This window comes from Diceros bicornis, chromosome 4 (genome assembly GCF_020826845.1).
Source record: "Diceros bicornis minor isolate mBicDic1 chromosome 4, mDicBic1.mat.cur, whole genome shotgun sequence".
Lineage (NCBI taxonomy): Eukaryota > Metazoa > Chordata > Mammalia > Perissodactyla > Rhinocerotidae > Diceros > Diceros bicornis.
Window position 1 is genome coordinate 42,288,904 of NC_080743.1, and position 26,720 is coordinate 42,315,623.

The following is a 26,720-nucleotide window of genomic DNA, read 5'->3' on the forward strand; positions in this document are numbered from 1 at the left end:
GTCTTGCCCGGGAAATTTCCACAGTTGTTTTCCCTCTGGAGAGAACTGTGAGAGGCAGAAGTCAAGGACTCTGAGGGAGAAGAGTAGAGTCTGGCAGATCTAGGTGTTTTGCCCTGCTCAGACATGCAAACAGCATGTAACGGCTTCTGAGTTACACATTATTTCTGTGGTGTTAATGCACTGACGTTTTGTGTGTGTAACTAGCTCCCACCCTACTTCATGGCTCATGTGTTCTGAGCTAAGACCCCAAAGGAAATTGGCAAGGGCCCTCCGGAGGGCTGCTGCAGTGTGGGGTAAGGAACCCATTTTCTTAGAAAGCTGAGACTCTGATCCCAAACTCCTGCTGCCTCAGGTCCAGAATGACCAGTGCCAGCCCAGTGCAGATGACTCCAGGTGGATGAAAACCACAGAAAAAGGATGGGAATTCCACAGTGTGAGTATCATACCAGCCTTCCCTAAGCCTTGCCTGGAGATACCATCCTTTCATAGAAATCCCAGAAAAGGGAGCAAGGGCCTTTCCTCCAAAAAGTGCTTCCTCCCAGTCTGGGCTTCCACCCCTCAGTCCCTAGAGGGCAGGGGTCTGACATGATGAGGATGCTATAGTTTCTCTCCTCTTGAATTGACAGAATATGGGCATGGGCTGACTTGTTGCTCCTATGGCTTGACCCCAAGGACCAGCAGCTTTCCAGCTTTAAGGGCTGGGTCTTCTGGGGATGGGGCATGGATAACTAGAACCAGTGAAGAATGAGGGAGTTCCAGTCACCCTATTGTCAATACCTTCAGGTCCATCCGTTGGTCTCGCCCTTTGAGATGCTCATGGTATATGTGATTGAGGGAGAAGGGGGAGAGGGCATGAGATGGTTATAAGAGGAGGCTGAGAAGGAGAGAGGAGCTCAGTCAAGATGGGAGGAAGGGCAAAGCTGAGGAAGTTGAGGGAGAGGGTCAGAAGAGGCACTGCTGTGGAGATTGTAAGAGGAGAGGTCCCAACAAGAGGCCATTCCGGTGGATTAGGGATATCTGTCTCTGTGACTGAACTGACTCTTCCTGTTTGTGGTTTTTAGGTCGAGCTAAATCGAGGCAATAATGTACTCTATTGGAGAACCACTGCCTTCTCGGTGTGGTCCAAAGTTTCCAAGCCTGTGCTGGTGAGAAACATCGCCATAACAGGTACGGAGAGTGAGTTTAGGTCTGCAGTCTGTTGCTGACTGGCCTCATGACTCTGTGGGGAGGGAGGGGGTCAGCCTCCAGGGGGCTCAGTCTCGAGGCTCAATCCTTGCTTTTCTCTGTTGTTCTTCCTCCCTAGGGGTGGCCTACACTTCAGAATGCTTCCCCTGCAAACCCGGCACGTACGCAGACAAGCAGGGCTCCTCTTTCTGCAAACTTTGCCCGGCCAACTCGTATTCAAATAAGGGAGAAACTTCTTGCCACCAGTGTGACCCTGACAAATATTCAGGTGATGTTTCTGAGGGTGGGAAGAGTTGGTGGGGGGTATCAACAAACGCATGGAGAGGAACAGGAAGTAGAGGCATCCTTCTGGCTATGCTGAAGATGAAAATTCTTAAACCCCTGCTTTCTGGGCCCTGGAAGAGCCTTGCCAATCCACACTCCACCAATCATTCTTGAAATGAAATCATTCAATAAAGATTTACAGAGCCTCTACTATCTGCCAGGCCCTAGTCTAGGTGCTTGGAATACATCAGTGAACAAAATAGATAAACATCCCTGTCTTCATGGAATCTACATCCTGATGGGGGAAGATAGACAATAAACAATAAGTAGAATAAATATAGAATAAATTATGTAGTACGTTAGACAGTAAAAGTGCCTGGTGTGTGGCAAAAAGAGAAAGCAGGTCAGGGTTAGAGGCATTAAGAAAACTAGTGACAGGAGTTACAATCTTTTTTTAATGAAATTTTATATATTATAAGATTATAGTTATAAATAATAGATACAGTAGATAAGAGGTATAAATTTATATATTTTAATTTATAACAATTATTATCAAAGTTATTTTAAAAGAGCTATGAGGCTGTATTGATGAACAAAACATTTTGATAGCAAGGGCTAAAGATGGAAGTTATAATCTTTTATCAGCCTGAGCATCCACTGAATTGAAAGCAGGCCTTTCAGGAAATCCAGGGTTCCTTGGAACACAGTTTAAAAACCACTGCTCTAAGGGCAAATAAGAGGACAGCTTGGAAGCAGCCTATTTCTATAGTCCCTGCATAGCTTCCTAAAGCAACCCAACTTGAGAAACAGGACCTAGTCATTTCAGGGGGTCTCAGGGGAAGCAGGGCTCTGCTGTAAGACAGGCAGGGCACCCAGAGGGCCCTCTGCTCAGGAAGTCCAGTGGTTGGCACAGGGGCCAGTCTCCAAGACAGGTTCTGAACAACCAAGTAGGGAGAAAGAGTCCCTTCTCTTCCCCTGCAAACACTCATAACTATTCTATTTTTCCTTTCTTACACAGAACCATATACAAACTCAGCTCAAAGCCTCTCTCAAGCAGACTCTTGCACCCCCACACAGACACACGCACCCTTCACTCAGGTGTTACAGTGTGTGTTTGCTCAGCCAACACTGTTGACCTTGTGAACTGCTTATTTTTACACTATTCCTAAAACAAAAGCCATATTTATCTACACAGATCTTGCCAAATGAGCATAGTTTTCAGCAAGAACAGGAATGTTTAGATCTTGGAGGAAGTTTTTATCTGTGAGTCTAAATTCCTGTTTTTCCACTTGAATTTCTTATTCCTCTTCCTTGCTCTATCAATGGTAGCCTTTGTTAGCCTTAGTCTCCAGCTCCCTTTCCAGCCCAGCAGTTGTACAAGGGTTTGAATGGCAAGGTGGTTCTAGAAAAACTGCCTGGGAGTGTTTTGATCAACTCTAGGTAAACTGATTTTTATCCAGAGAGCTGTTTTAAAAGTGTTACATTGGTAGTCTGAATTCCTGGAGTCTATTCTTCTACCACTGATTTCTCAATCCACCCCTTTGACTGGGAAGTGAGTTTTTACTGTGGAGAACATGGTCGGTTTGTTGACCACCTCACCAGCTTAGGGTACAAGGAGAGTTACATTTCTTTGGGACTTGACTATTCTAGAATACAGGGTCAGTGGGAGGCTGGGAAAATGCAGAGAGAGTCTAATGAGAGCCTATGATGGAATGTGTACAAAGGGAGTGACCGCAGACCCTGTGACCATTTAGTAACCCATTTACAAATAAATTCTGAGTGCCTGCTATGTACCAGGGCTTGGGCTTGGTGCTAGGATTAGAGCTGGTGCCTGCCCTCCAGCTTATGTCGAAAAGTGGAAACGCAGTCATAGAAACACCTAAGTGTAGTAACTCCATGGGGCAGTAGGTGCTGGGATAGGAGTGCTGAGTGTAGCGTTCAGTGGAGGCAAAAAAGAGAAGTGGTCAGTCCTCTCTGGGGTGGGAGAAAAGGCTTCAATGGCCGTGCTCTTGAAAGATGAGTTGGTGATTCAATAGGGGCAGGATGTTCCGAAAGAAGTGTGAGCCAAAGCCAGAAGGCTCAGAGATCTTGGAGTAACTCAGCCTGGCTGGAGCTTACTTGGAGAGAAGTAGCACCCAAGGCTAAGAAGTGGGCAGGGAACAGATTACGTGTCAGCCCTTCTGTGCCATTGCTAAAAAATTGAGAGTTGATCCTATCAGCAGCGGAGGTCATTAAAGCATTTTAAGCTGGGGAGTGACATGATCTGGCTTGTGCTTTTGAGAGACTACCCTGGCTGCCATTCGGAAAATAGATGAAGAAAGGAATGGCTGGAGGCAGAGATTTTGCAGCAGGCAGCATTGCTGGTATCCAAGACCTAGACTAAGGCGTTGCTAATGAGGGTGGAGATGTTAAGAGCAAAGGCTTAACTAAAAGCATCTTTCTCATTGATAACTAAAATTCGATCATTAGGATCAATTCCTTTGTGTTACATTTAATATTAGGGATTCATTTCCTAATAGAATAGCATGGAGTTTAAGAGCATGGACTCCTGGGGCCGGCCCCGTGGTGTAGTGGTTAAGTGCACACACTCCGCTGCTGGTGGCCCCAGGTTCGGATTCTGGGCGCGCACCGATGCACCGCTTGTCAGGCCATGCTGTGGCGGTGTCCCATATAAAGTGGAGGAAGATGGGCAGGGATGTTAGCTCAGGGCCAGTCTTCCTCAGCAAAAAGAGGAGGATTGGCATGGATGTTAGCTCAGGGCTGATCTTCCTCACAAAAAAAAAAAAAAAAGAGCATGGACTCCAGAACTAACTTACTATGGTTCAAATCCCCGCTCCACCATTTACTAGTGCCACTTTGGGCAAGTCACTTGTCTGTGCCTCAGTTTCCTAATCTGTAAAATGGGAATGGCAATAATCATATCTCCTTCATGGAGTTATTGTGTGGCTTAATTGATTAATACAGATAAAGGATTTAGCACAGTGCCTGGCATGTTAAGCATTAATTTTATTAATTCATTTTCATTAAGGTCTATCCCAGCAGTCCTCTTCTAATATGAAAATACTCTTGGCATAGGGAACAACAATACTAAGTCACTTACATAGTACTTTACAATTTACAAAACATTATCTCATTTATTACTCACAGCCTAGTGCAGGAATGATTTCTCCGCTTACAAATGAATAAAGAGCAGCTCAGAGAGGCTAAGGGATTTGCCCGGAGTCTGAGATGATATCTGAGCTGGGCCTTGTGTTCGTTAGGTACTTAAATCCTCAGGGGATGGAAGCCAGCCTGGTGGCACAGTGGTTAAGTTCATGCGTTCCTCTTTGGCAGCCCGGGGTTCGCCGGTTCGGATCCTGGGTGTGGACCTACTCACCGCTCATCAGGCCACGCTGAGCCGGCGTCCCACATAGAAGAGCTACAACTCTACAACTATGATACACAACTATGTACTGGGCATTTGGGGAGAAAAAAGAGGAAGATTGGCAACAGATGTTAGCACAGGGCCAATCTTCCTCAAAAAAAAAAAAAATCCTCAGGGGAAATGTTTTCCTTTGATAAAAGGGATCATAATGAGAGAACATTGGACTCCTGGAGGTGGGCAGAAGATACTGGAAGGTGGAGGAAGGTGCAGAAAGAGGAGTTGAAGTCCCCCAAATAAACTTTATCTTCTTACAAATTTGCCCAGGGCCAATCCTACAGGAACCATTTTTCACTTCCTGTTACCAAACATCTAGGCGGATCTTTCCAACTTGACTAGTGCCCAACTTAAACACCTCGATGAAACCTGAGCTGGGAAAGTGAGGTCTGTCTCAGCGTTTGGGTTAATCATTTATTAAAACCACCTTAGCAGTTGTCGATGTGTAAACAGCTGGACCATTTTTGCTGAAACCTGGAGCTAGGGTATCAGGTTGAGCAAATATTTGATAAGCAGAGAAAGGTTCTCGTGTAGAAAGCACTTTCTAATATGTAAGTTGCCATTTGCTAGACCCAGTATGCACAGTCCTGGGAATTGGTATGTTTTCAGCATCTCCCCAAGTTTCTGCAGGCCAAGTCCATCAACATCAGGAGTCCCTGGATCCCTCTGTGCTGAATTAGGCCTTCTGTTTGTTAACCAAGGAAATGAGCTGAGAAGACTGCAGCTGCCTCTCAGCCAATAGTTCCCTCTTGCCCAGGCTAATAAGGCAGGGACAGAAGAGGTGTGGAAGTGTACCATGGAGGGAATGCCCCAATGCAGGCCCACAAGGCTGTAATTAGGGGATATTCTGATCTAGGAAATCATTTGGAAGAAGAAGGAATCAGTTGAGAAATAAGCCTTAACCGGAAGGGAGAGAAAGACAATTTAAATCCTTATTAAAAATCCCACAGCAGTTACCAAATAAAAATAATTCCCACAAACCCAGATAATAATAGTTACCGGCATTTAGTGAGTCCCTGCTTACACTGTGTCAGGTATGTGCTGGCTCCAGTAAGGTGAGTATTGTTATGACTGCTCAACAGATGAGAGCACTAAGGCTCAGAGAAGTTAAGTAACTTGCCTAAAGTGACACAGCCTCTAAATGATTAAGCGGGATCCAAACCCAGATCTGTCTGACTTAAAATCTGATTCCACTCTACCACACTGCCTGTTAGGGAATAGAGAGAGAGGTGGTCTCACCACTATCAGGTGCTTACCTGCAGGTGACACAAGAGTCATTAGAAATGGTGGTGACAGTAGTAGTAGGAGAATTGTGCTGGCACTCTATAAAGCAGTGGTTTTTATTCTGCAGAAAGCAAATTCCCTGGAAATTTTAAAAATTTTATTTGCATGAATTCTGTATATTTTTCTTGGAGGAAATAGGTCTTTTTTCAAATACTCAAGAGGATTTGTAATTCAAAAAAGGTGCAATCCATTGCTTTAAAGAGGGATTCGTTGAATTAGTTCTTGCCATCCAGGGATTCATAGGGTTAAAGCAGAACTAATGTAGATATAGGGAGAACATACAGAGAAAAGAATAAGTAAAATGATAGTTAATAACATTTTTCATTAGGTACAGGTCAAGAGTCAGAGATAGTCCTAGGATGCTTGGAGGGTGAGGGGAGTGGAAAGAACTTTATGTCTTAAGTGGAGTCAGAGGAAAGTATCACCTTATCTGTGTAGGATGGTTGCATGGAGAAAGGCCTTCATTATAGGCATATATTAAGAGAAAATTCAGAGGAAGAACTGGAATAAGTATGAAGGCACTGTCCTAGGTTTTCCTACATGTTGCTTCAACCCTTCTGGAGTAGAAAAACCACGCTCACAGTCAGGATTCTGAGGCACCTGGAAGATAGTGGGTTTCAGGGAACTTGTGTTGGTGGTTAACCTGCAAGATGCTCTTTCCAGCTGCCCGCCCTCCTTGCTGGTCCCTTGGCCAGTCCGCTTCTCCAGGCCCTGCCCCACAGTGTGGGCCCTTCTCAGCAACACCAGGGAGAGGTGCAGAGGGGGTGTCTGAGCAGGGCTTTAGGGACTGGAAATGATGCCACCGAAGCAAAGGGAAGGGTGGGTATGCAGGATTTTCTACTTTCTGCAGTATCTGTATCGTGCCATACCCCAGGGTCTTGGGGGTCCTAGGGTCATGAGCAAGCGGTCAAGAGCTCTGCTTTCTTATGTAACTTCAAATATTTGTCCTCGCTTCCACAATTTAGAAAAAGGATCCTCCTCCTGCAAAGTGCGCCCCGCCTGCACAGACAAAGATTACTTCTACACTCACATGGCCTGTGATGCCAACGGAGAGGTGGGTAGCATGGTCTGGGGGCCCCTTTGCCCGCTCCTTGGGCTTTACCACATTGGAGTTCCAGCAGTCAGTGAAGCTGGCACCAGAGAAAACCTCACAGACCTCCGCAGGGACCCCGGGGCCAGTGGGGAGGCAAAAGGAGATGGCCTCATTCATTTTCAGGTCAGCAATTCGTTCTGCCACATTTGTTCCACGGCTTATTCACATATGCTCTGTTTCAAAAAACCATTTCATTTTCTTTTGCTTGGTTTCTTCCGTTTGCTCAGCCCCTCTGGGCAATGGCTGCCTTTCCACGCTCACTGATTTCCTCATGGGACTCGCCAGACTTGTCCCGTCAGCGCAGCTTTTGTGGGATGGCGAAGGGAATGGATTCCTATTTCCTGGCTCACTGGAGAATGCCTGACTTGTTCAGTCTCTACCGTTTCCCTCTTTCTCCCTGGCTTTCTGCCTCAGAAAGACTTTCCCTTGTAGTCTGCATGGTCATTGAGTCAGCAGGCATTTTTTGAGTATTAACTGTTACGCCAGACACTGTGCTCCAGCTGGGGAATGAGAGATGACTAAGACAGGCTCCTGCCCTCGGGGAGCTCACAGTCCTGAGTGGGAAGGTGGAGAGAGGAGAAAGAGGGGCCTGGCCAAGGCCGCAAGAAGGATGTGCAGGGCACCGGGGAACCCAGAAGGGGAGTGACCAGGACTGGGGGCCAGGGAAGGCCTCTTAGAGGAGGTCATTTGTTCATTTTAACAGTCAGTCACCGTGCTGGGCACTAGGTATACAGCAGGTAACAAAACCGAGGGAACATCTACTCTCATGGAGCTTCATTCTTGTTGAGGAGTGAGTGGAGAGAGAGACAAGATAAACAACAAATGGGTGTATAATATATCAGATGATCATAAGTGGTAGGAAGAAAAAAATAAAAGAAGATTAGGAGATGGACAATGACAGAGAGTGGGGAATGTTGTTTTAGAGAGGGTTAGGATGACCTCTCCGAGGAGGTGACATTTGAACAGAGATCTGAATGAGATGAGGGGGGAGCCATAACGCTTTCCAGGGAGAGGGCACAGTGGGTGTAGAGGAGACAGGCACATGCCTGGTGAGTTGGAGGAACAGCAGTAGGTGAGCAGGGATGGCTCAAGGGCACAAGTGGAGGGATCTGTCTTATATGAGACATTCTGGATGAACTGTCTGTATCCCTAAACCAGAGCCTCTCAAGAAGATAGAATTAGGAGTCGGGAAATCGGCATTCAGCACCAAGCCTATGTTTGGCTATTAGGATGCATAAATGTTAGCTGGCTGGACAGCTGGCTGAATTCTCCTTTTGCTAATTAAGCGTGGGATAAAGTCTGGTCCGTAACGGTCATTGTTTTTCATAGTTATCTCTTACTCCCCCTCGTTCTCAGGTTTGGAACATCATCCCTTCTCCAGCAGCCAAGCAAGAATGGCTATATATCTTGTCAGTTGCACCTTAGACTCAGTTCCGTAGTGTCTGATGTCTGCATGACCTTGTAAAAATTATTGTCATTTTCTTGGCCTCAGTTGACTCGCTAATTAAATGAGGATAATCCTGCTCCTCTTCTCCCTCCTGGGCATAACATGTGGCTGAACGTGGCTGTCTTTGCTTCCTTCTGCCCCACTCTTTCCCCTCCCAGCTGAGGCCAAAGCCTTCTAGATCTGTAGTGTGCTCTGATGCCTGTGAGCCTGCAGGTCTGCCCTCACCTGACCACCTCTGGGGCCTCTGGATGCTGGGTCGGGCCAGAGCCAGAGCTCCCACCTTCAGCCCAGCCAGAAGCACAGCTCAGAGGAGGAGCCCTGAAGCATATATGGCTGAGGAGTACATATGAATATGCGGCCGCCAGGAATGCCTCACAGAAGTCTCGCTCCTGAGGCCCACACTGGTTCTGTTTAGTCTCATGATTTCAGTTTGTCTGTCTCCTAAGCTGTATTTTAAAATCAAGGGACACACCTTGAGCCGACTCCTATGATTGCCCTTGTGGCCTTTGATGTGCCTCGGTGGTTTCTTAGGGACCAGGAGGGCCAATCCATTGGGGCTGCTGAATGTTCTGCTCCAAGAGACGGCCCAAGTCAGTCTTCCTGCTCCCCAGACTCTGCTCTCTATGAGACTCAAGGAGACAGGCTGGGTGAGATGAGGTCAGAGCACAAGCCTGGGGCTCTGACCATTGGCTGCTCTTCACAGGGAGGAAGGCTGAGCTGAGCAGGGGGAGGAGGAGCCCCAGGGCTCACCATCAATGAAGGCAGCATGGGCCCTTTAAGACCTTGTCATTTCTGGGGCCAGCCTGGTGGTGCAGCGGTTAAGTGTGTGCACACACTGCTTTGGTAGCCTGAGGTCTGCAGGTTCGGATCCTGGGTGCGCACTGATGCACCACTTGTCAAGCCATGCTGTGGCGGTGTCCCATATAAAGTAGAGGAAGATGGGCATGGATGTTAGCTCAGGGCCAATCTTTCTCAACAAAAAAGAGGAGGATTGGCATCGGATGTTAGCTCAGGGCTGATCTTCCTCACAAAAAAAGACCTTGTCATTTTTTACCCTGAATTAAATGGACAAATGCCTTATTTATCCATCTTTTCACATGTATGATATGCTGCACAGATCACTTTCATCATCACCTCAGTGCAATTCACAAGAGCACCTTTTGTCTCTGACTTGACCCGGGGGCCACACAGGAAGCTTGGAGCTGCACAACCTCACCCCTGACTCAGCAGGGGCCTCCTGCAGGTCATCTCCTCTTCATATCCAATGCCTCCATCCAAGGACTAAGGATAGCCCTAGTGAGTGACAAACACAATGCTTCTCTTGTCCACTGACCTGATGGCTGACTGTATCTCTTGCCTTTTTCTCTTCAGCTTTATTGAGATAGAATTGACATGTAATACTGCGTAAGTTTAGGATGTACAACGTGTTGATTTGACACACTTATATATTGCAAAATGGTGACCACCATAGCGTTAGCTAACCCCTCCATCACATCATATAATTACCATTTCTTTTTTGTGGTGAGAACGTTTAAGATCTACTCTCTTAGCAACTCTCAAGTATATAATACTGTATTATTAACTATAATCACCATGCTGTACTTTAGATCCCCAGAACTTATTGGTCTTATAACCAGACGTTTGTACCCTTTGACCAGCCTTGTTCCTCTTGCCTCGATGTCCCAGAGAACATAACGTCACCCACGCGTGGATTGTTATTATGTGATTGCTGCCCTTGCTAGACGAGGAGCTTCCTGAGGGCAGGGGCCATGTCTCATTCATCTCTGAGTCACCAGGTCTGGCACATAGATGTAGTAGGCTTTCTATAAATGTCTACTGAATAAATGAAAAAGCAAAGGAAACACTTGGAAGACAAATGGGGATACCCCAGCCACTCCCTCTTTCCCCAGGGGTTATGTAAGCCACCTCTGCTCCCTGCCTTTTTGTGTTCTGGGATTTTCACCAGCTGCTTTTCCTGTGACCTTGGTAGCAATAAGATTCTACACTGGAATCAGAGATTTTTCTGGAGACTGCTGGTCCCCCAGTTCCCTCTGTCACACAAGTCCTCCTTAGGTTTGTCCCTCTTCATCCCATCAACATTCATTTGGCTGATATTTATCAAGCACAACCATGTGCCAGGCACTGGGCTACAGTGCTCGGGATACATCAGTAATCGAAACAAAGTTTCCCACCCTGGTGGAACTTTCATTAGAGCCCAGAATCGCGACCCCCCACCCCCACCCCCCGCTGCCACTCTCAAGGTAAATTCCAAAGATGTGCTAAATCCCACATGGGTTGAGCTGTTCTTTTTTTTTTTTTTTTTCGGTGAGGAAGATCAGCCCTGAGCTAACATCCGATGCCAATCCTCCTCCTTTTTGCTGAGGAAGATCGACCCTGGGCTAACATCCGTGCTCATCTTCCTCTGCTTTATATGTGCCGCCGCCACAGCATAGCTTGACAAGCAGTGCGTCGGTGCGCGCCCAGGATCCGAACCTGCGAACCCCAGGCCGCCGAAGCGGAGCACGCGCACTTTGCTGCGCCACGGGGCCGGCCCCGGGCTGAGCTGTTCTTAATCCATTTCTGCAGACGCAGCTCATGTACAAATGGGCCCAGCCGAAAATCTGTGGTGAGGATCTCGAGGGGGCGGTGAAGCTGCCTGCCTCTGGCGTGAAGACCCGCTGCCCACCCTGCAACCCAGGCTTCTTCAAAACCAACAACAGCACCTGCGAGCCCTGCCCTTATGGCTCTTACTCCAATGGCTCTGGTAACCCCTTTACTGCCCTGTTCTCTGCGTCACATCCATTCCCACATCACCCACCTGGGCGGGCCACGTGGGCACTCAGAGTGGTCAGCTGAATGAGGACTCTGTCCTTCCGAGGGAGGCAGTAAGGGCCAGGCCACCTTTGAGGACTAACTTCAGGAGATAAGAGGTCAGGGGGGTGGTGCTGTCTGTAGGTCAGAGTCACACCTGCCTTCCTCCCCTTTCCAACTGTGAATGTGACTCAGGCCTGAAGGTACCCAGTCCTCACACCAGAGGCTTCCAGCACGTGGCAGGGATGCTACCTGGAAGGTCTGGGGAGCTGGGGTGGCCAGTTTGACACAATCAGAACTTGTAAGCCATGCTGCAAAAGGAGTTGGAGGATTTGTGTACCTATTAATATGAATGCATTTACTGATAATAATGTGACAAATAAAATGAACTATATGTATCAGACTAGAAGATACATTTAAGTTTCGAAATGAAAAATTTGGTGGGCAAGGATACCTGGAATATTGGAATGAAGGGTCAGTGTTTATGTTTTGAGTTTGTTAAATTGTCAGAATGTTTTTGAGCCAACTCAATATAACCATGCAATGGTGCTCAACTCCTCCCTTGTTTGGCTGCCCGCTACTGTTGCTCCTTGTCTGTGGGACAGCAGCTCCAGTGAGGGTGGCTGCAGCCTTCCTGCTGAATGCGAGCATCTTGTGGTTCCCCCAGATTGTAGCCACTGCCCAGCTGGCACTGAACCTGCTGTGGGGTTCGAATACAAATGGTGGAACACGCTGCCCACGAACATGGAAACGACTGTTCTCAGTGGGATCAACTTTGAGTACAAGGGCGTGACAGGTAATTGCCTCTCCCCTTACCATGAGCTGTCAGCTCCCTGCACTCCCACAGGAGCTCTTCCAACTTCCCATTTCTTCATAATATTGATGTCTGGAGGAGAATGAGCTAATCATGCCACACACTCCCTTGAAAGTTCCATTCCTCATGGACCTACATTCTGCCAAACCTTAGTTTTAGAGACAGAAACGAACTAGATACAACGTGCACACACTCCAAAAGTCTTGCTCTGAGAGCTTCAGGGTCTTTGACCAAAGCAGCAGGATAGGTAACATGGTTCGTGTTCGGCGGTGGTTCTGGACGCCTCCAGGACAGTGTTATCTCTCTCTTCCAGACTGTCATTTGGGTACACTTTTGCCCTGCATCTGAGACCACTAGAGTGTTAACTCTCCCCTCTCCTTTTCCAGGTTGGGAGGTGGCTGGTGACCACATTTATACAGCTGTTGGGGCCTCAGACAATGACTTCATGATTCTCACTCTGGTTGTGCCAGGATTTAGGTGAGGAATACAAAGCTAAGGGGAAGCTCACGCCACCGCGGCCACATCCAAATCCCACAGAGCTTGCAATATTGTGGAGGGGAGGGCTTCTGGCATGCTGAAGTACCAGTTCAGAAGAGGAGCACAGGAATGGTCTGACAAAGTTCCCCTGAGTGCCAACATAGGTTCTTAGTTGCTGCCCATGCTGATTTACCTACTGCTCTCTCATCCTTCCAGCTTCTCGCATCAATTGGCTGAGTGCTACTCGAATTCTTCCTCCTCACAGCATCAGATAAGATAAAATCGGGCCAGAGGTGCTCATAGACAGTTCATCTTTATTTGGGGCAAGAAGAGTGGAGGGATTGCCCTTATTGTCACATTTATCCCCATATCCCAAGAAGACTTAGGACAACAAGCAATTTGTTTGCCATTAAAAAAAAATACTACAGACAGTGTGGTACAGTGGAAAGAACACTGGACTGGAAGACAGGGCTTTGTGAACTTGGGAAAGTCTCCGTGCCCCTATAGGCTTTCATCTGTAAAACAAGGGGGATTCAGAGTCTGTGATTTTGGACTAACTCAGGTTACAAGGATTCTTCCAGCACATTGGTTAGCACAACTGTATAGACAGGAGCTGGGAACTGGAAGTCCTCAGAATTCGAGCAAATGGCCAAAGTCAAAAGAAAAGCCATAAATGGATTTCCAAAGCCACAGTGAACTCTTCTGCTGTATGCGCTTTAAAGATGAGGGGCAACCTCTGAATGGGCTTCCCTATTGCCAGTCTGGCTTCTCCATTCCCTCCTTCAAGCCCCATCCTTTCCTTCCCTGGCACCGTGCTTAGCCCACAGTAGTCACTCAAAAGGTATTAGTTTCCCTTCCCCTGATTTACATTACTCAGAGCTGAGCAGATATATCCCATGTTTTCGAGGTGAGCAAACCTTTTAGGCTTTTGGGGGAGTAACATTTCCAAAAGTACTTTTCAATTTGCAAATCTGATTGCAGTAGTAAAGCACTTCCCCACCCCACTCATCCCCACCCCCCATCTCCACCCATTTGTGCACGGCTCTCTCTTTCCCAAAAGAATGACCAGCCTGAGAACTTTGCTGAAGAAATTACAAGTTGAAATATCTGCTCATTTGACCCAGGCAAAACCCCCACTATCCCGGAGAGCGAGCTGCAAGTGAATGCAGACAACTTACACCTGATGACAGTGGGGCTTCTTGAAACTTAACGAGCATATGCATTACCTTGGAACCGTGTTAATGTGCAGATACTGGTTCAGTGGGTCTGGGGACCACACTCTGCTAGCAAGGCTATATGGCATTTTACAAAGCACTTCCACATCTGTTATGCCTTTGGGTCTCACCACGATGATGGGAAGTAAATAAGAAAGATATGATCACCTTCATTTTACAGATGAGGGAACTACAGTTCGGCTAGGTCAAGTCACATAGATAGGGTGGCAGAATTGGACTTAATCTATGCTCTTTCCAACATACTCAGAACTTAATCCTGTCCCCCAGCAGACACTTGGCTGCTGTCTGGGCTCTTCAGTAAGCACCACCTGGCCTCTGGAACTGACTTTTAATTTCTGCCCCCACAGACCTCCACAGTCGGTGATGGCAGACACAGAGAATAAAGAAGTGGCGAGGATCACATTTGTCTTTGAGACCATCTGTTCTGTGAACTGCGAGCTCTACTTCATGGTGGTGTGTTTTCCTTTCTTTGCCCACTTTGGGGCTTCTAAGGACTATTGGGAGGGTTGGCTCCCTCTGCCCCACTGGTGCATCAATATAACTGACACCCTATTTACAGTGTTTTCACAGAGGAAGGGCCCAGACTATCTATCAGGGACTTCACAGTTTAACATGGGTCTGACCAACTGTGATGGCCCCCAGGATGGCAGTGGTGTGGGCACCCTCTCCCCCACCAGCCACCCAGCCATTGTGCCTTCTTCACTTTTTTGTCTTGCATTCAGGGCGTGAATTCCAGGACCAACACTCCTGTGGAGACGTGGAAAGGTTCCAAAGGCAAACAGTCCTACACCTACATCATTGAGGAGAATTCAACCATGAGCTTCACCTGGGCCTTCCAGAGGACCACTTTTCATGACATAGTAAGCTCTTCCCCTTCCTCAGACCCCTAGCTCCTAGAAGAGACCTCTGAACCAGGGAGGATTCCTAGCATTCACTGAAGTATGAGTCTGAGGTTCAGAATCCAAGGGTTCGAAGGATCCTATGGAGTCAAGCAGAGAACTGCCTATTCTAGCCCCCTGAGGAGCATCCAGCCTTGTCCAAATGACTTCCTGGGGAAAGATGACACTGTAAGCTCCTTAAATTATCTGTCCCTCCTCAGCAGCCTCTGAGGACATGCATGGTGCCGGTCCTGGTATACTCTGTTTAGCCCTATTGTTTGTTTTTTTTTGTGTGAGGAAGATCGGCCCTGAGCTAACATCTGCCAATCCTCCTCTTTTTTGCCGAGGAAGATTGGCCCTGGGCTAACATCGGTGCCCATCTTCCTCCACTTTATATGGGACACCGCCACAGCATGGCTCGACAAACAGTGCGTCGGTCCGTGCCTGGGATCCGAACCAGGGAACCCCGGGCTGCCGCAGCTGAGCGTGTGCACTTAACCACTTGCACCACCGGGCCAGCCCCACTATTGTTATTTTTAATAATAATAACTCTGGTTTTATTTTCTTAACTCAAAGTAATGCAGGTTCATTGCAGAAAACTTAGAAGATAGAAAAAAGCAAAAAGAAGAAGTAAAATGTCCCGTAATCCTACTACCCAGAGATAACCCAGTTAACATCTAGAGTATCTCCTATACAGTCTTTATTTCTCTATAAATATATTTCTTTTCTTTTATAAGGAAGAGACCTGCTTTTTTCAAATGAGTATCTACTGCATATTTCCCCCATGGTACTTAATATTTTTATATATCGTTTTAAGTGGTTCAGTCTTGTTTTAAAATGACACAAAATATACATAAAGAGTTACTGTTAAGTGAGTAAAAAGAATAGGATGCTTCTAAGATTTGTCTCAAGTATCATAGAATAAGAAAGATTGTCACACTTTACCATTTCCAGAGAATTCAATTGCTGCTGTTGTCTCAGGCCTCCGCCCGCTCTCCTCTTGTTTCCTTGTTTCCAGGGTAGAAAGTACACTAATGATGTTGCCAAGATCTACTCCATCAACGTCACCAATGTCATGGATGGAGTGGCCTCCTACTGCCGTCCTTGTGCCCTGGAAGCCTCCGACATGGGCTCCTCCTGCACCTCTTGTCCTGCTGGCTACTACATTGATCGGGATTCAGGAACCTGCCACTCCTGTCCCCCTGACACAATCCTGAAAGCCCACCAGCCTTATGGCATCCAGGCCTGCATGCCGTGTGGTCCAGGGACCAAGAGTAATGAGGTGCCAACAGTTGGCCATGCATCCTAACCTTGGCCCTCTGGTTGGGCCACCTCAGAGGATATGGGTCCTGGGTGGGGTTCTTGAGGGGCTGATACCCAAGGACTCCCCGTAGCATACTCCCAGGTTGGAGTCCTGGGAATATGCTATCCAGGTTGTGACCATGGATAGTGAGTTCTTAGCTGTAGCAGTTGGTTTTCAGGGTCTAGGCCTCAGTCATGGACAAGTCTCATCTTTAGGAGATAGGTCAGGGAGATCTGTGACCCTCTGGTCCAGACGGTTATTTGGCATCTGTGCAGAGAACTGAAGGGAAGGAATAGTGGGACCTGTGGCCCTAATTCAGCCTACTTCAATCCAGCCTGTTATCATGGGAATTTGCCCCCTCTTCTTTGGAAAAGTAACCCCCCTTTCCTGAGACATGTGGTTAATTGGCATTAATACCTTCTTTTTTTTTTTTAATTTTATTTATTTATTTATTTTCCCCCCAAAGCCCCAGTAGATAGTTGTATATCATAGTTGCACATCCTTCTAGTTGCTGTATGTGGGGCGCAGCCTCAGCATGGCCGGAGAAGCGGTGCGTCGGTGCACGCCCGGGATCCGAACCTGGGCCGCCCAGCAGCGGAGCGCGCGCACTTAACCCCTAAGCCACGGGGCCGGCCCTCCTTCTATCCAGTGGTTTTCTTCTAAAGTGGAACAGTGCTATTTCCCTCATGTACTTTCTGAGTCCAAGAAAGTACTATGACTAAAAGCTCTTAGTTATTCATTAATGCTTTTAAGTGAACTTGTATTTTACTGATCACAACCACGTGGACATACATCTGTAAGGCATTATTTATACAATCTGCAGACATTGTTCAGTCTAGCTGTGCAAAAATTCTGCAGACCCCAGCAACCTCTTTTGGGCACCCTGGACTTTTGCCACAAACTTCCTCCCTGGGGCTCCATCTGCTGCTGTGGGAGGGAATGACAGTTGTGTGAGGCTGCTGCTGAAGGGGACCTAAGAGGGAGCCAGGAAGGGGCTTGTGGGAAATAAAGCCCCTTTTGAGGTTCAGTTCCTACAGAGAACCTGGGAAGGAGGAAGCAGGGTTCAGAGAGTTTCAAATGGGGGTAGGGGGTAGTCTGGTAGTTTTAAATGGGGGGCAAGGCTGGTAGTTTCTCTTCTGCCATCCTGGACACCCTTCTTCCAATTAGCACCTCGCTGTCTTCTGCTTGAAAGTAAGGAGGGCTATATTGTGTCTTGAGAGAGTTCTAGAATCTAGGCATAGGGACAAGGCTATAGAATCAGACCAGACTACCTGCTGAAAAACAATAGGTTTGAGTTTGCACATCATATATGTGCTAATAATTGAATGGCAAGATGTACACAAACCCCACCAGCCCCTCCCTGTTCCACTTCTTTTCATGCCCACCCCCAATCCTTACTTCCTCTTCTCTCACCCTACTTGGGTTGGACGGAGTTGGGGAGAGTGACTGCCACTCTCCGCCGGGGTCTCCTCAGCTACTGGAGCAGCCGGCCTGACAGTCCCTTTCCCCTCAGATCCACTCTCTGTGTTACAACGACTGCACCTTCTCAGTCAGCACTCCGAGCAGGACTTTCAACTACAACTTCCTGGCTTTGGCGGACACTGTCTCTCTGGCTGGAGCGCCAAGCTTCACCTCCAAAGGGCTGAAATATTTCCATCACTTCACCTTCGGTCTCTGTGGAAACCAGGTAAGGCGTGCAAGTGCTGAGCACCGGGAGGGGTCGCCAGGGGATCCGAGGCCAGAGAGGACACAGGGGAACAGCTAGAGGACCTCCGGGCCACAGGGGATTGAGAAGCCTCAAAGGTTTTTAAATGGTTATTGTTCTCCCTGAGGACTTTTTCCTCTAAAATTAAATCATTTCAATTATAAACATTTAGGAAATTAAAAGTGTTTAAAATAAGGTGTTCATTTACTCCTACCTGACCTTTATTCCTTCAGAATAAGGATATAAAAACTACGCAAGAGGAAGATTTCTTTTTTCCTTCAAAAAGCAGTCTTCACTAATCACGGCGCTTGTCGTGTGTTTTCTGGAGGCTGGATGAAATAAACTGTTCTTAGTTCATGTATCTACATGTATCTTTGCTGATAGTACAAATGAAGGAAAGTAACATGAAAGGCTTTATAAGATAAGGAAAGAATGTTACCATCAGCCACTTCACGCTGCTACAAATGTTTTGGGTCCAAAATTGAAAGGTAGAAATGGAAAGGGCAGTCACACCACTACTGCACTTGACTAAATTACAAACACGCCAGAATTAGCAGTCAGAAAGTTAGTTTTAAATGTTACACAATATGGGGGCGGCCCGGTGGCCGGTAGCGGTTAAGTGCGCGCACCGCTGCTGGCGGCTGGGCGCACACCGAGGTACCGCTTGTCAGGCCACGCTGTGGCGGCGTCCCATATAAAGTGAAGGAAGATGGGCACAGATGTTAACCCAGGGCCGGTCTTCCTCAGCAAAAAGAGGAAGATTGGCATGGATGTTAGCTCAGGGCTGATCTTCCTCACACACAAAAAATAAAGTAAGTAAATAAATAAAAAATAAATGTTACAAAATAAAGAGCATCTTGAGCATTTATTCTGTGACTTTGTGTGGAAATGAGGCCTTTACACCACACAGCTTCTACCCATCTAATGCAGCCTGCAAAAAAGTTGATTTGTGTTTATATAGAGAACATGTCAAGAAATAAACTAATCTAGGAAAGATTAGAGATAGATGTCTCTATCTTGTTTTTAAAAGTCTTTGAAGAAGTTAAAATAAAGCCTCAGAAGTGATGGTGATAACTCAGGAATTGAGACTGATGAAAGCAAGCCCCATGTTGCAAAAATTTCATTCAGTGAGTGGGGAGAGAGATGAAGATGGGGAATTTCAAGAGTTTGTGTCTTTTCTTTTTGCTTTGCTCCTTTCTTTTCAGAAATGCCTACTGTGTACTGTCACACTATGGACCTTCAGTTCAAAGACAAAATAACTCTTTGTTTTATTATGATGTGAAGGTTTCTTCCTGTTCTCATGTTCTTTATTTCTTAAAATCTAGAAATTACAATCTAAAATAAACTGAGGTACCAGATTTAGCAATTTAGCTCCATTTGTAATAAAATTTATGACATTGAAAATCCTACATTTTAAATCTTAGTCCACTTACAATATTGAACAAATGATTTTATATTAGCAAACATGTTATATATTGATATTCCATAAACATTTTTGAAGGACCAATATCTCAATATTTCTTCTATTATGAAATCTTGAGGAAGAAGGAGTCTCAATTCCTACTGTCTTCCAGAGTTCTGTACAGTGTGGGTTGTTAAAGACTGGAGGAGAAGGAAACTTTCTTCTCTTGATAAAATTTTTTTTAATGGAATAGGTTCCAATTGGTCCTAAGATATCCTACCCCAAGGCAGGGAAGGGGCTGGCTATGGGGTCTGTTTTAACCCCTGAGAGTCTCCGTCTGTAAAGTGCTTCCAAGACAAGCATGGTAGAATCACAGCACCAAGGGAGACACAGAAGGGGAATATGAACCAGGCCAGACGTTCAAAGAAATTTCATGGGGTCAGTTACATATTTCAGTATCGGCCTAGAAGACTAGGATAAGGAAGTCCCTTAACCTATGGGCTGGTAGATTAGATCTCCAAATGCCACCATCACAACCTGCTCATGTAGGGCTCCCAGGTGACTCCAAGGAAACAAAAAGACTGAGGATCTCTGGGCCAGAGTTCCAGAAACTAGGACACCTAGGTCTTATTCTTAGCTATTCTTTTTTTTTAACCTGTCTTGTAATTAGAACTGGGATGAATCATTCCACTGCAACATATCATTGGAAGGTTGAAGTTTTGGATGTGAAAAACTATTCCCTGTTCCCTTTTGGGAGTTCTTCTGTGACCACTCACTCCTTCCCACTTCTTCCTCCCCACATCCCCCTGCCCAGGGTAAGAAAATGGCCGTGTGCACCGACAATGTCACTGACCTCCGGATTCCTGAGGGTGAGTCAGGTTTCTCCAAGTCCATCACAGCCTACATCTGCCAGGCGGTCATCATTCCCCCAGAGGTGACAGGCTACAAGGCCAGGGTGTCCTCGCAGCCTGTCAGCCTCGCTGATCGACTTATCGGTGAGTAACCCAGCTGCTCCAGCCTGTTTGAGCTTGTATGTGTGTACGAGAGAGTGAGGCTACCAGGCTCCCAGGTAAAAGGCCCCAGATGAGGGGCCCAACCTCTTGACCTCTGTTTTCTATTCCATCCTGGGTACCAAGTGCCCCTGGGGTCTCTGACAGACCTTTGGTTCACCCTTCCATGAGCCACCTGGGCATGTGATGAGATGAAGGAAGGTTGTATGTGGACTGGTATTAAAAGAATTGAAGTGATTGCCAGTGAATGCTGCTAGTAGGAACTAATTAGGAGCTCTAATTTGGCAGGGGTGACAACAGATATGACTCTGGATGGAATCACCTCCCCAGCTGACCTTTTCCACCCGGAGTCCTTGGGAATACCGGACGTGATCTTCTTTTATAGGTGAAGATGAGAGGCCAGGCTAATGCGAGTGAAACCTAGGGCTCCTCCACAATTTCTGCTGCATCCCTCCCTCTCTAGCCACCTATACTTATCAAGCCAGAACACAACCAAGGTCTAGCAGATCTGCCCAGCAATGACAGCTAAAGGCTGGGAGTTCCCTGATCCCAGCTGCTTGGGTAGTACTGGGGCAGGTCTGCCCCTGGAGGCAGGGAGAAATATTCGATGGTCTGTAGCCGACTTCCCTTCCCGCCCAAGGAGACTCCAGTGTTATATACATGCTAACCTTTCCTAGACCAGTGCATTTCCCCTTGACCAGATCTCCCTGATCCCCACTCTGTCCATGTATAAACCAAGGCCTATGCACTCTTGTGTGTCAGGCTAGAGCCCAAGTCCTGACTTCCCCAGCAAGGGAATCATTCATTCCATGTTGACTTCACTTAGTGGCTCTCCAATGGCACAGATGACTGACTCATTCCCCCTGGGGCTGACTTTCTCTGCAGGTCCAATGATGTGACCCAGTCCTGCAGTTCTGGGAGATCAACCACCATCCGCATCAGATGCAGTCCACTAAAATCTGTCCCTGGAAGTCTGTCGCTGCCAAGGTAAAGGGATGTAACAAAGTCTCCCTTCCTTGGACTCATTCCAATCCCAAGAGCCAAAGATTACTGAAAAAGAGCAAAAGAGAAAACAATGTGAGATCCATCAGTGAGCTCTTAGGGACACAGTTATGGCTCCAAACCCTCAATCTTCAGATGTCAAGAATGAGGCAGCAGGAATAGTCAAAGCTACCTTCACATTCCCAGACCATTACAGGGGCAGCTGCACAGCAAAGTGGCTAACTGCTGGGGCAGAGAGCCAGATTTCATTCACCTCCTCCACTTACTAGCTATGTTATCATGGATACATTTCTTATCTTCTCTATTTCTTATCTTATCTCTTCTTTTTTCTTATCTATAAATTCAGATAATAATAAGTTCTCTCAGAGAACTTATTGAAAGGATAAATGAGACAATGAGACTTGAGGACTTCTCAGGGTGTCTGGCATGTACTTGCTATTATTAGGATTGGTAAAGGTTTAGGGACTCCTAGGACTCTCTCCACAACTAAAAGACCCAAGTCTGAGTTTAATAGCTGAGTGCACTAAGTTGAGAATTCCCAAACTAATTTGATTTCAGTACCCCTCCCCCCACCTCCTTTTTTTTTTCCCCACATAACACCCACTAACATCATGAGGGGCACTGGTATCTTGAGGAAGATGGGTTGGGAGATGCAGCTCCTGAACAACAACTGATCAGGGAGATGGGGAGCAAAGCAGGACAGTCTGTCCCAGCAGTGGTGTCAAAATGTAAAATCATTGTTCGTGTTGTAAACATCACAGTAAAGTACATAACAGATATCCATGACCTGAAGTCCATTCCTGAACCCCACCCTCGGGAAGATGCATCAAAATGGCTTTTGCAAAATGTCACATGTCAATGGGGAGAACAGGAGCCTTTGAGGGCTTGGTTGGGCAGCCACGCTAGAGCTCAGACACCTTACATTAGCTCTCATCTGATGTCAGCAGAAGCAAACGGGCAGAGGGTGGGGAGCCTGGTGGAGGTTGGAAAGGCCTCTTATCATCAGGGAAATTGGAGAGCGAAGCCTGTGTTAAAGACTAGATGGAAGGATCCTGGTGGAGCTAACAGTTTGGCAAGGAGAAGATGGATCAGGCAAGCTATGAGATGACAGGATTCCAACCAGATCTTCCCCTCCGGTCCAGCAAGTGAGCACTCAGGTCTCCTTTCTGCTTTGCCAGAACATGCTCTGATGGGACCTGTGATGGCTGTAACTTCCACTTCCTGTGGGAGAGTGTGGCCGCTTGCCCGCTCTGCTCGGCTGCTGACTACCACACTATCGTCAGCAGCTGTGTGGCTGGGATCCAGGTAGGTTTCTCTGCTTGGGGATTTCCCAGGAGAGAAAGGAATGTGATCTCTGAGTTCCTTGTTTTTCTCCCCAACAGAAGACTACTTACGTGTGGCGAGAACCAAAGCTATGCACAGGTGGCATCTCCCTGCCTGAGCAGAGAGTCACCATCTGCAAAACGATAGATTTCTGGCTGAAAGTAGGCATCTCTGCAGGCACCTGTACTGCCATCCTGCTCACCGTCTTGACCTGTTACTTTTGGAAAAAGAATCAAAAGTACACGATGGGGTATTGGAGTTTGGGGAGGGACAGGGTGGGATCACTGAGCCAGGAGGAGGACATCTGAGAGTATAAATTCATGGGGCTTTTCTCTGGAGTTGGCCACAGACCCCGTGACTCTGGCCACTTGTTGAGCCACTTATCCAGTGTATGCCTTGGTTATCCTGCTGAACAGGGATGGTACCACATGGCAGTCTACAAATGGCTGTTAGATTCTCAAAAGAAAAGCAAAGGGTATCCTTGATTTGTTATTATTAATAATAATAATAATGACTTTACAATTCCAATATTTCTATTAAGCTTTGAGATCACAAAAACAGCCAGCTTTAAGGAAACAAGATCACTGACCCAAGAGCCAAGATTCCTTGGCTCTATGCCCAGCCCAACACCATTTTGCTATGCTTCAGTTTCCTTAGCCATGGTATGGGAATATCTGTTTATAGCCCAGCCTCTCTCCCTCTTTTCCTCTTTTTTTTTTTTTTCCTGAGGACGATTTGCCCTGAGCTAACATCTGTTGCCTATCTTCCTTTATTTTGTATATGGGTTGCCACCACATCATGGCCGCTGGGGCTGGCCCCTTGTTTTCCTCTTATTCCACACTTTGGTGTCTTGTCTTTCCCATCCCCTGTTTCACAGACTAGAGTACAAGTACTCCAAGCTGGTGATGAATGCCACCCTCAAGGACTGTGACCTGCCAGCAGCCGACAGCTGTGCCATTATGGAAGGCGAGGACGTGGAGGATGACCTCATCTTTACCAGCAAGAAGTCACTCTTTGGGAAGATCAAATCGTTTACCTCCAAGGTAGGAAGCCTGGCCAGTGCACTGAGGTCAGCCTGGAGGGCTGGCGAAGACACCAGTCCTAGGACCCTGAATGGCCTCACACTGTTCAGGGACCACTACTCTGCTCCCCACCCTCCAGACTATTCTGTCCCCCCACCCTGAAAATCCTGGCTTCTGCCCTCTGTATTTCCACACCAATACTCTTTCCCCTGGGGCCCAGGGCTGCTCTTGACCAGGCTCCTTCTCTCCCAACATGCACTCCAGTTGATGGACTGTTTGGGCCTTTTAACTTCCAGAAGGAGTACTGAACCAACCATGTTGTAAGAATCATTTCCCTTTTTTTTTGGAGGGAGGGGATGAGGTGATCTGTAGGTTCAACTTCTGATAGAAGTGAGGCTCTCTTTTGACCACTGGAGGGTGCCATCCCCCAGATGTCTGGGCCCCATCCTTTAGGGGCTGAGTCATAGCTAAGTCTAAGCCATTCAACACTGAGCAATTCTGAGCTGGGAGAGTTGGCTCTGTGTAGGTGGGTGAGTGAGTATGAAGCTCATGAATGCAATACAGACATCACTGTCGCTGGCCATGGGGCCAGCAAAGAGCATCCAAGCAGCTCCTCCAGGGCCACAGCCCTCCACAGCCCCTCTCTGCCAGCACCCACACCTCACTGCCACCCTGAACCAGTTCATCCAAACAGGTGTGGGTGGGGAGGAAGGTAAGAGGGAGGAGAGGACTGAGGGATGGTGAGGAAAGGAAGGCAGGTAGGTGCTTAGATGGCTGAATCTCATTCCCTTGGTGCTGACCTAGCAGGGTGACTCCTTTGCCCTCCTTAGACCTTGATTTTTTTTACCTATGGGAGAACAATTCACCCTGGGACCCTCAAGTCTTGGCATCAGCAAAGATGCAAAGCAGGGGTTTTAAAGATTTTTCTTATCCTCCGACTGACTGAAGGGAGCAAGAAGAATAGAGGGTATCTTATGTCTGTGTTTCCACAAAGCCACTGAAAGCAGGAATTCCATAAGGGTTCCTTCTGTCACCTATTCTCCATTTCTCTCCTTTGTTCCCCACGCTTGCCCCTGTGCAGCAGCCAGCTCCTGTCACCATCTCTCTTTCAGAGGACTCCTGACGGATTTGACTCGGTGCCACTGAAGACATCCTCAGGAGGCCCAGACATGGACCTGTGAGAGGCACCCTGCCTCGCCTGCCTCCTCACCTTGGCACAACACCTTGCAAGCCTGTGGCGATTTGGGTGCCAGCTTCCTGCAACACGCACTGCTGGAAATCTCTTCATTGTGGCCTTATCAGAAGTTTGAATTTCAGATTTTTGTTTTTTTATAGAGTACCCAAACTCTCCTTTCTGCTTGCCTCAAACCTGCCAAATATACCCACACTTTGTTTGTATATTACTCCCTTGCTTGATTCTTGTTTCTCAAAATTGTTCAGCTACCGGAGCCATAGCTTCATCTGCTCGTAATTCTTACAAGTCTGGAATGAAAATATTTCTCTCTTCCTAAATATAGAAACTACTTCCTCTGTCCTCTTATTGAAGGGCAGAGCAGCTGGGAGTTTCTCTGATCAAATGCCCTCAGCTCATGATCTCTCTAGGAGAGAGGCCGGGTGAGGAGGGTCTTGGCGTTCCCTGGGGGACCATCTTCATGGCAGCCTGGATTCATCTCTCCTGGATAACCAGCTCAAACTGAGTGTAATGGATAGGCCAAGGGCCAGCTGAGTAAGGCCTGAGTAAGAAAAGGCTTGATAAGCATAAAGAAAGGCAGTCAGGAAGCTTTTATTTTGTTTCATTTTTTAAACTAGGCCGTTCATTCCCTTTTCTTAAGTAAGTGATAAATATTCCCCTGGAGCCAAAGGAAAAAGTTCATCAAGAAAAAGCCCAAAGCCCTAGTGGAGCTCTCCTCCTCATTTTCTTTGTTTCTTTTTTTTCACCTCCCACTATCTCCCTGTGACACTAAAGGGAACCAAGTAAGCCCCAAACTCTGATGTTCTAATGTCATTCTCTACCTGCTTTTACACACAGAGATGACAAACCCTGCCAGTAAGGAAAATTCCCCATCCTTGAGTCCCCATTCTTAGAGGCTTGGGCCATGTCACGGAACAGGGGTGTCATATTTTTGTGTGTGTGTGTGAGGAAGATCAGCCCTGAGCTAACATCCGTGCCAATCCTCCTCCTTTTTGCTGAGGAAGACTGGCCCTGAGCCAACATCCGTGCCCATCTTCCTCCACTTTACGTGGGACGCCACCACAGCATGGCCTGACAAGCGGTGCGTTGGTGCGCGCCCAGGATCCGAACCCGGGCCGCCAGCAGCGGAGAGTGTGCACCCAACCACTATCCCACGGTGCCAGCCTTGGGGGTGTCATATTTTGAAAGAACACAAGGAGGCCAAAGTTTTAATGGGGCCTTACTAGGGATCCAGCCTACAATGGGATGGACCTGAGGTGGCCGTGATGTCTGCTTCTAAGCTCACCTCACCTGCTCAGCCACAGAATAAACAGCTTCTAGGCTGGCCAAAAAACGAATTGACTCCCAGCCCATAACCCAGCAGCAGAATCAGATCAGGCTTCAAGGAGGAAAGACTAGGGGAGTGAAGAAGGTGTTCACCAAATTGGGACACTTTGCACTGTCAAGCCCCTGTCCTTCCCTTTTTCCTGTTCTCATTTCCTTTGTGTGCTGAAAAGTAAAAAGACTTCTGGCCCCAATTTCTGGCAGCACCCTTTTGAAAGGTGAGTAAAGCGAGTGTCCTCTGTGCCCATTTTCTCCACTTTTACACCAGATATAATCGATGAACTTTAAGTAACTAGAACAGTAAAACCAAAGCGAGAGTTTAAATTCTCTTTTTCTTTCAACTACTGGCAATTCTCCCTCACTATCTGCCTAGAATGACTATCTCTTGGTCAAGGGCCCAGTGGCCCATGGTTTTAGCCTGTCTCCCTTCTCAAACGGCCATTTGGTGACCAGATGGTAGGTATAGAATGGAGATGGCATTTCTAAGTGGTTTGTCTGCCACAAAATGGTTTGCTGATCTGATTAGCAATTG

General features: G+C 47.2%; 1 protein-coding gene across 3 annotated transcripts in view; it reads left to right on the forward strand.

Moving 5' to 3' along the window:
* The window catches only part of ELAPOR1 (endosome-lysosome associated apoptosis and autophagy regulator 1), a 69,965-nt gene extending 44,889 nt beyond the window's left edge, over positions 1 to 25,076 (forward strand). The window contains exons 5-23 of one of the 3 annotated variants that reach the window (XM_058538683.1): positions 353 to 433; positions 1,062 to 1,167; positions 1,304 to 1,453; positions 7,117 to 7,205; positions 11,278 to 11,455; positions 12,170 to 12,298; positions 12,703 to 12,793; positions 14,376 to 14,481; positions 14,751 to 14,888; positions 15,925 to 16,188; positions 17,723 to 17,896; positions 20,131 to 20,311; positions 20,615 to 20,711; positions 21,212 to 21,313; positions 22,507 to 22,633; positions 22,711 to 22,889; positions 23,529 to 23,694; positions 23,938 to 23,993; positions 24,755 to 25,076. In XM_058538683.1, coding sequence (XP_058394666.1) covers positions 353 to 433; positions 1,062 to 1,167; positions 1,304 to 1,453; positions 7,117 to 7,205; positions 11,278 to 11,455; positions 12,170 to 12,298; positions 12,703 to 12,793; positions 14,376 to 14,481; positions 14,751 to 14,888; positions 15,925 to 16,188; positions 17,723 to 17,896; positions 20,131 to 20,311; positions 20,615 to 20,711; positions 21,212 to 21,313; positions 22,507 to 22,633; positions 22,711 to 22,889; positions 23,529 to 23,694; positions 23,938 to 23,993; positions 24,755 to 24,854 — 2,514 coding nt within the window. In that variant the 3' untranslated portion in view covers positions 24,855 to 25,076. Of the gene's footprint in view, positions 1 to 352; positions 434 to 1,061; positions 1,168 to 1,303; positions 1,454 to 7,116; positions 7,206 to 11,277; positions 11,456 to 12,169; positions 12,299 to 12,702; positions 12,794 to 14,375; positions 14,482 to 14,750; positions 14,889 to 15,924; positions 16,189 to 17,722; positions 17,897 to 20,130; positions 20,312 to 20,614; positions 20,712 to 21,211; positions 21,314 to 22,506; positions 22,634 to 22,710; positions 22,890 to 23,528; positions 23,695 to 23,937 lie in introns of all 3 variants that reach the window. The other 2 variants (XM_058538682.1, XM_058538681.1) reach the window with 2 other exon arrangements.
* The last annotated feature ends 1,644 nt before the right edge of the window (positions 25,077 to 26,720 follow it).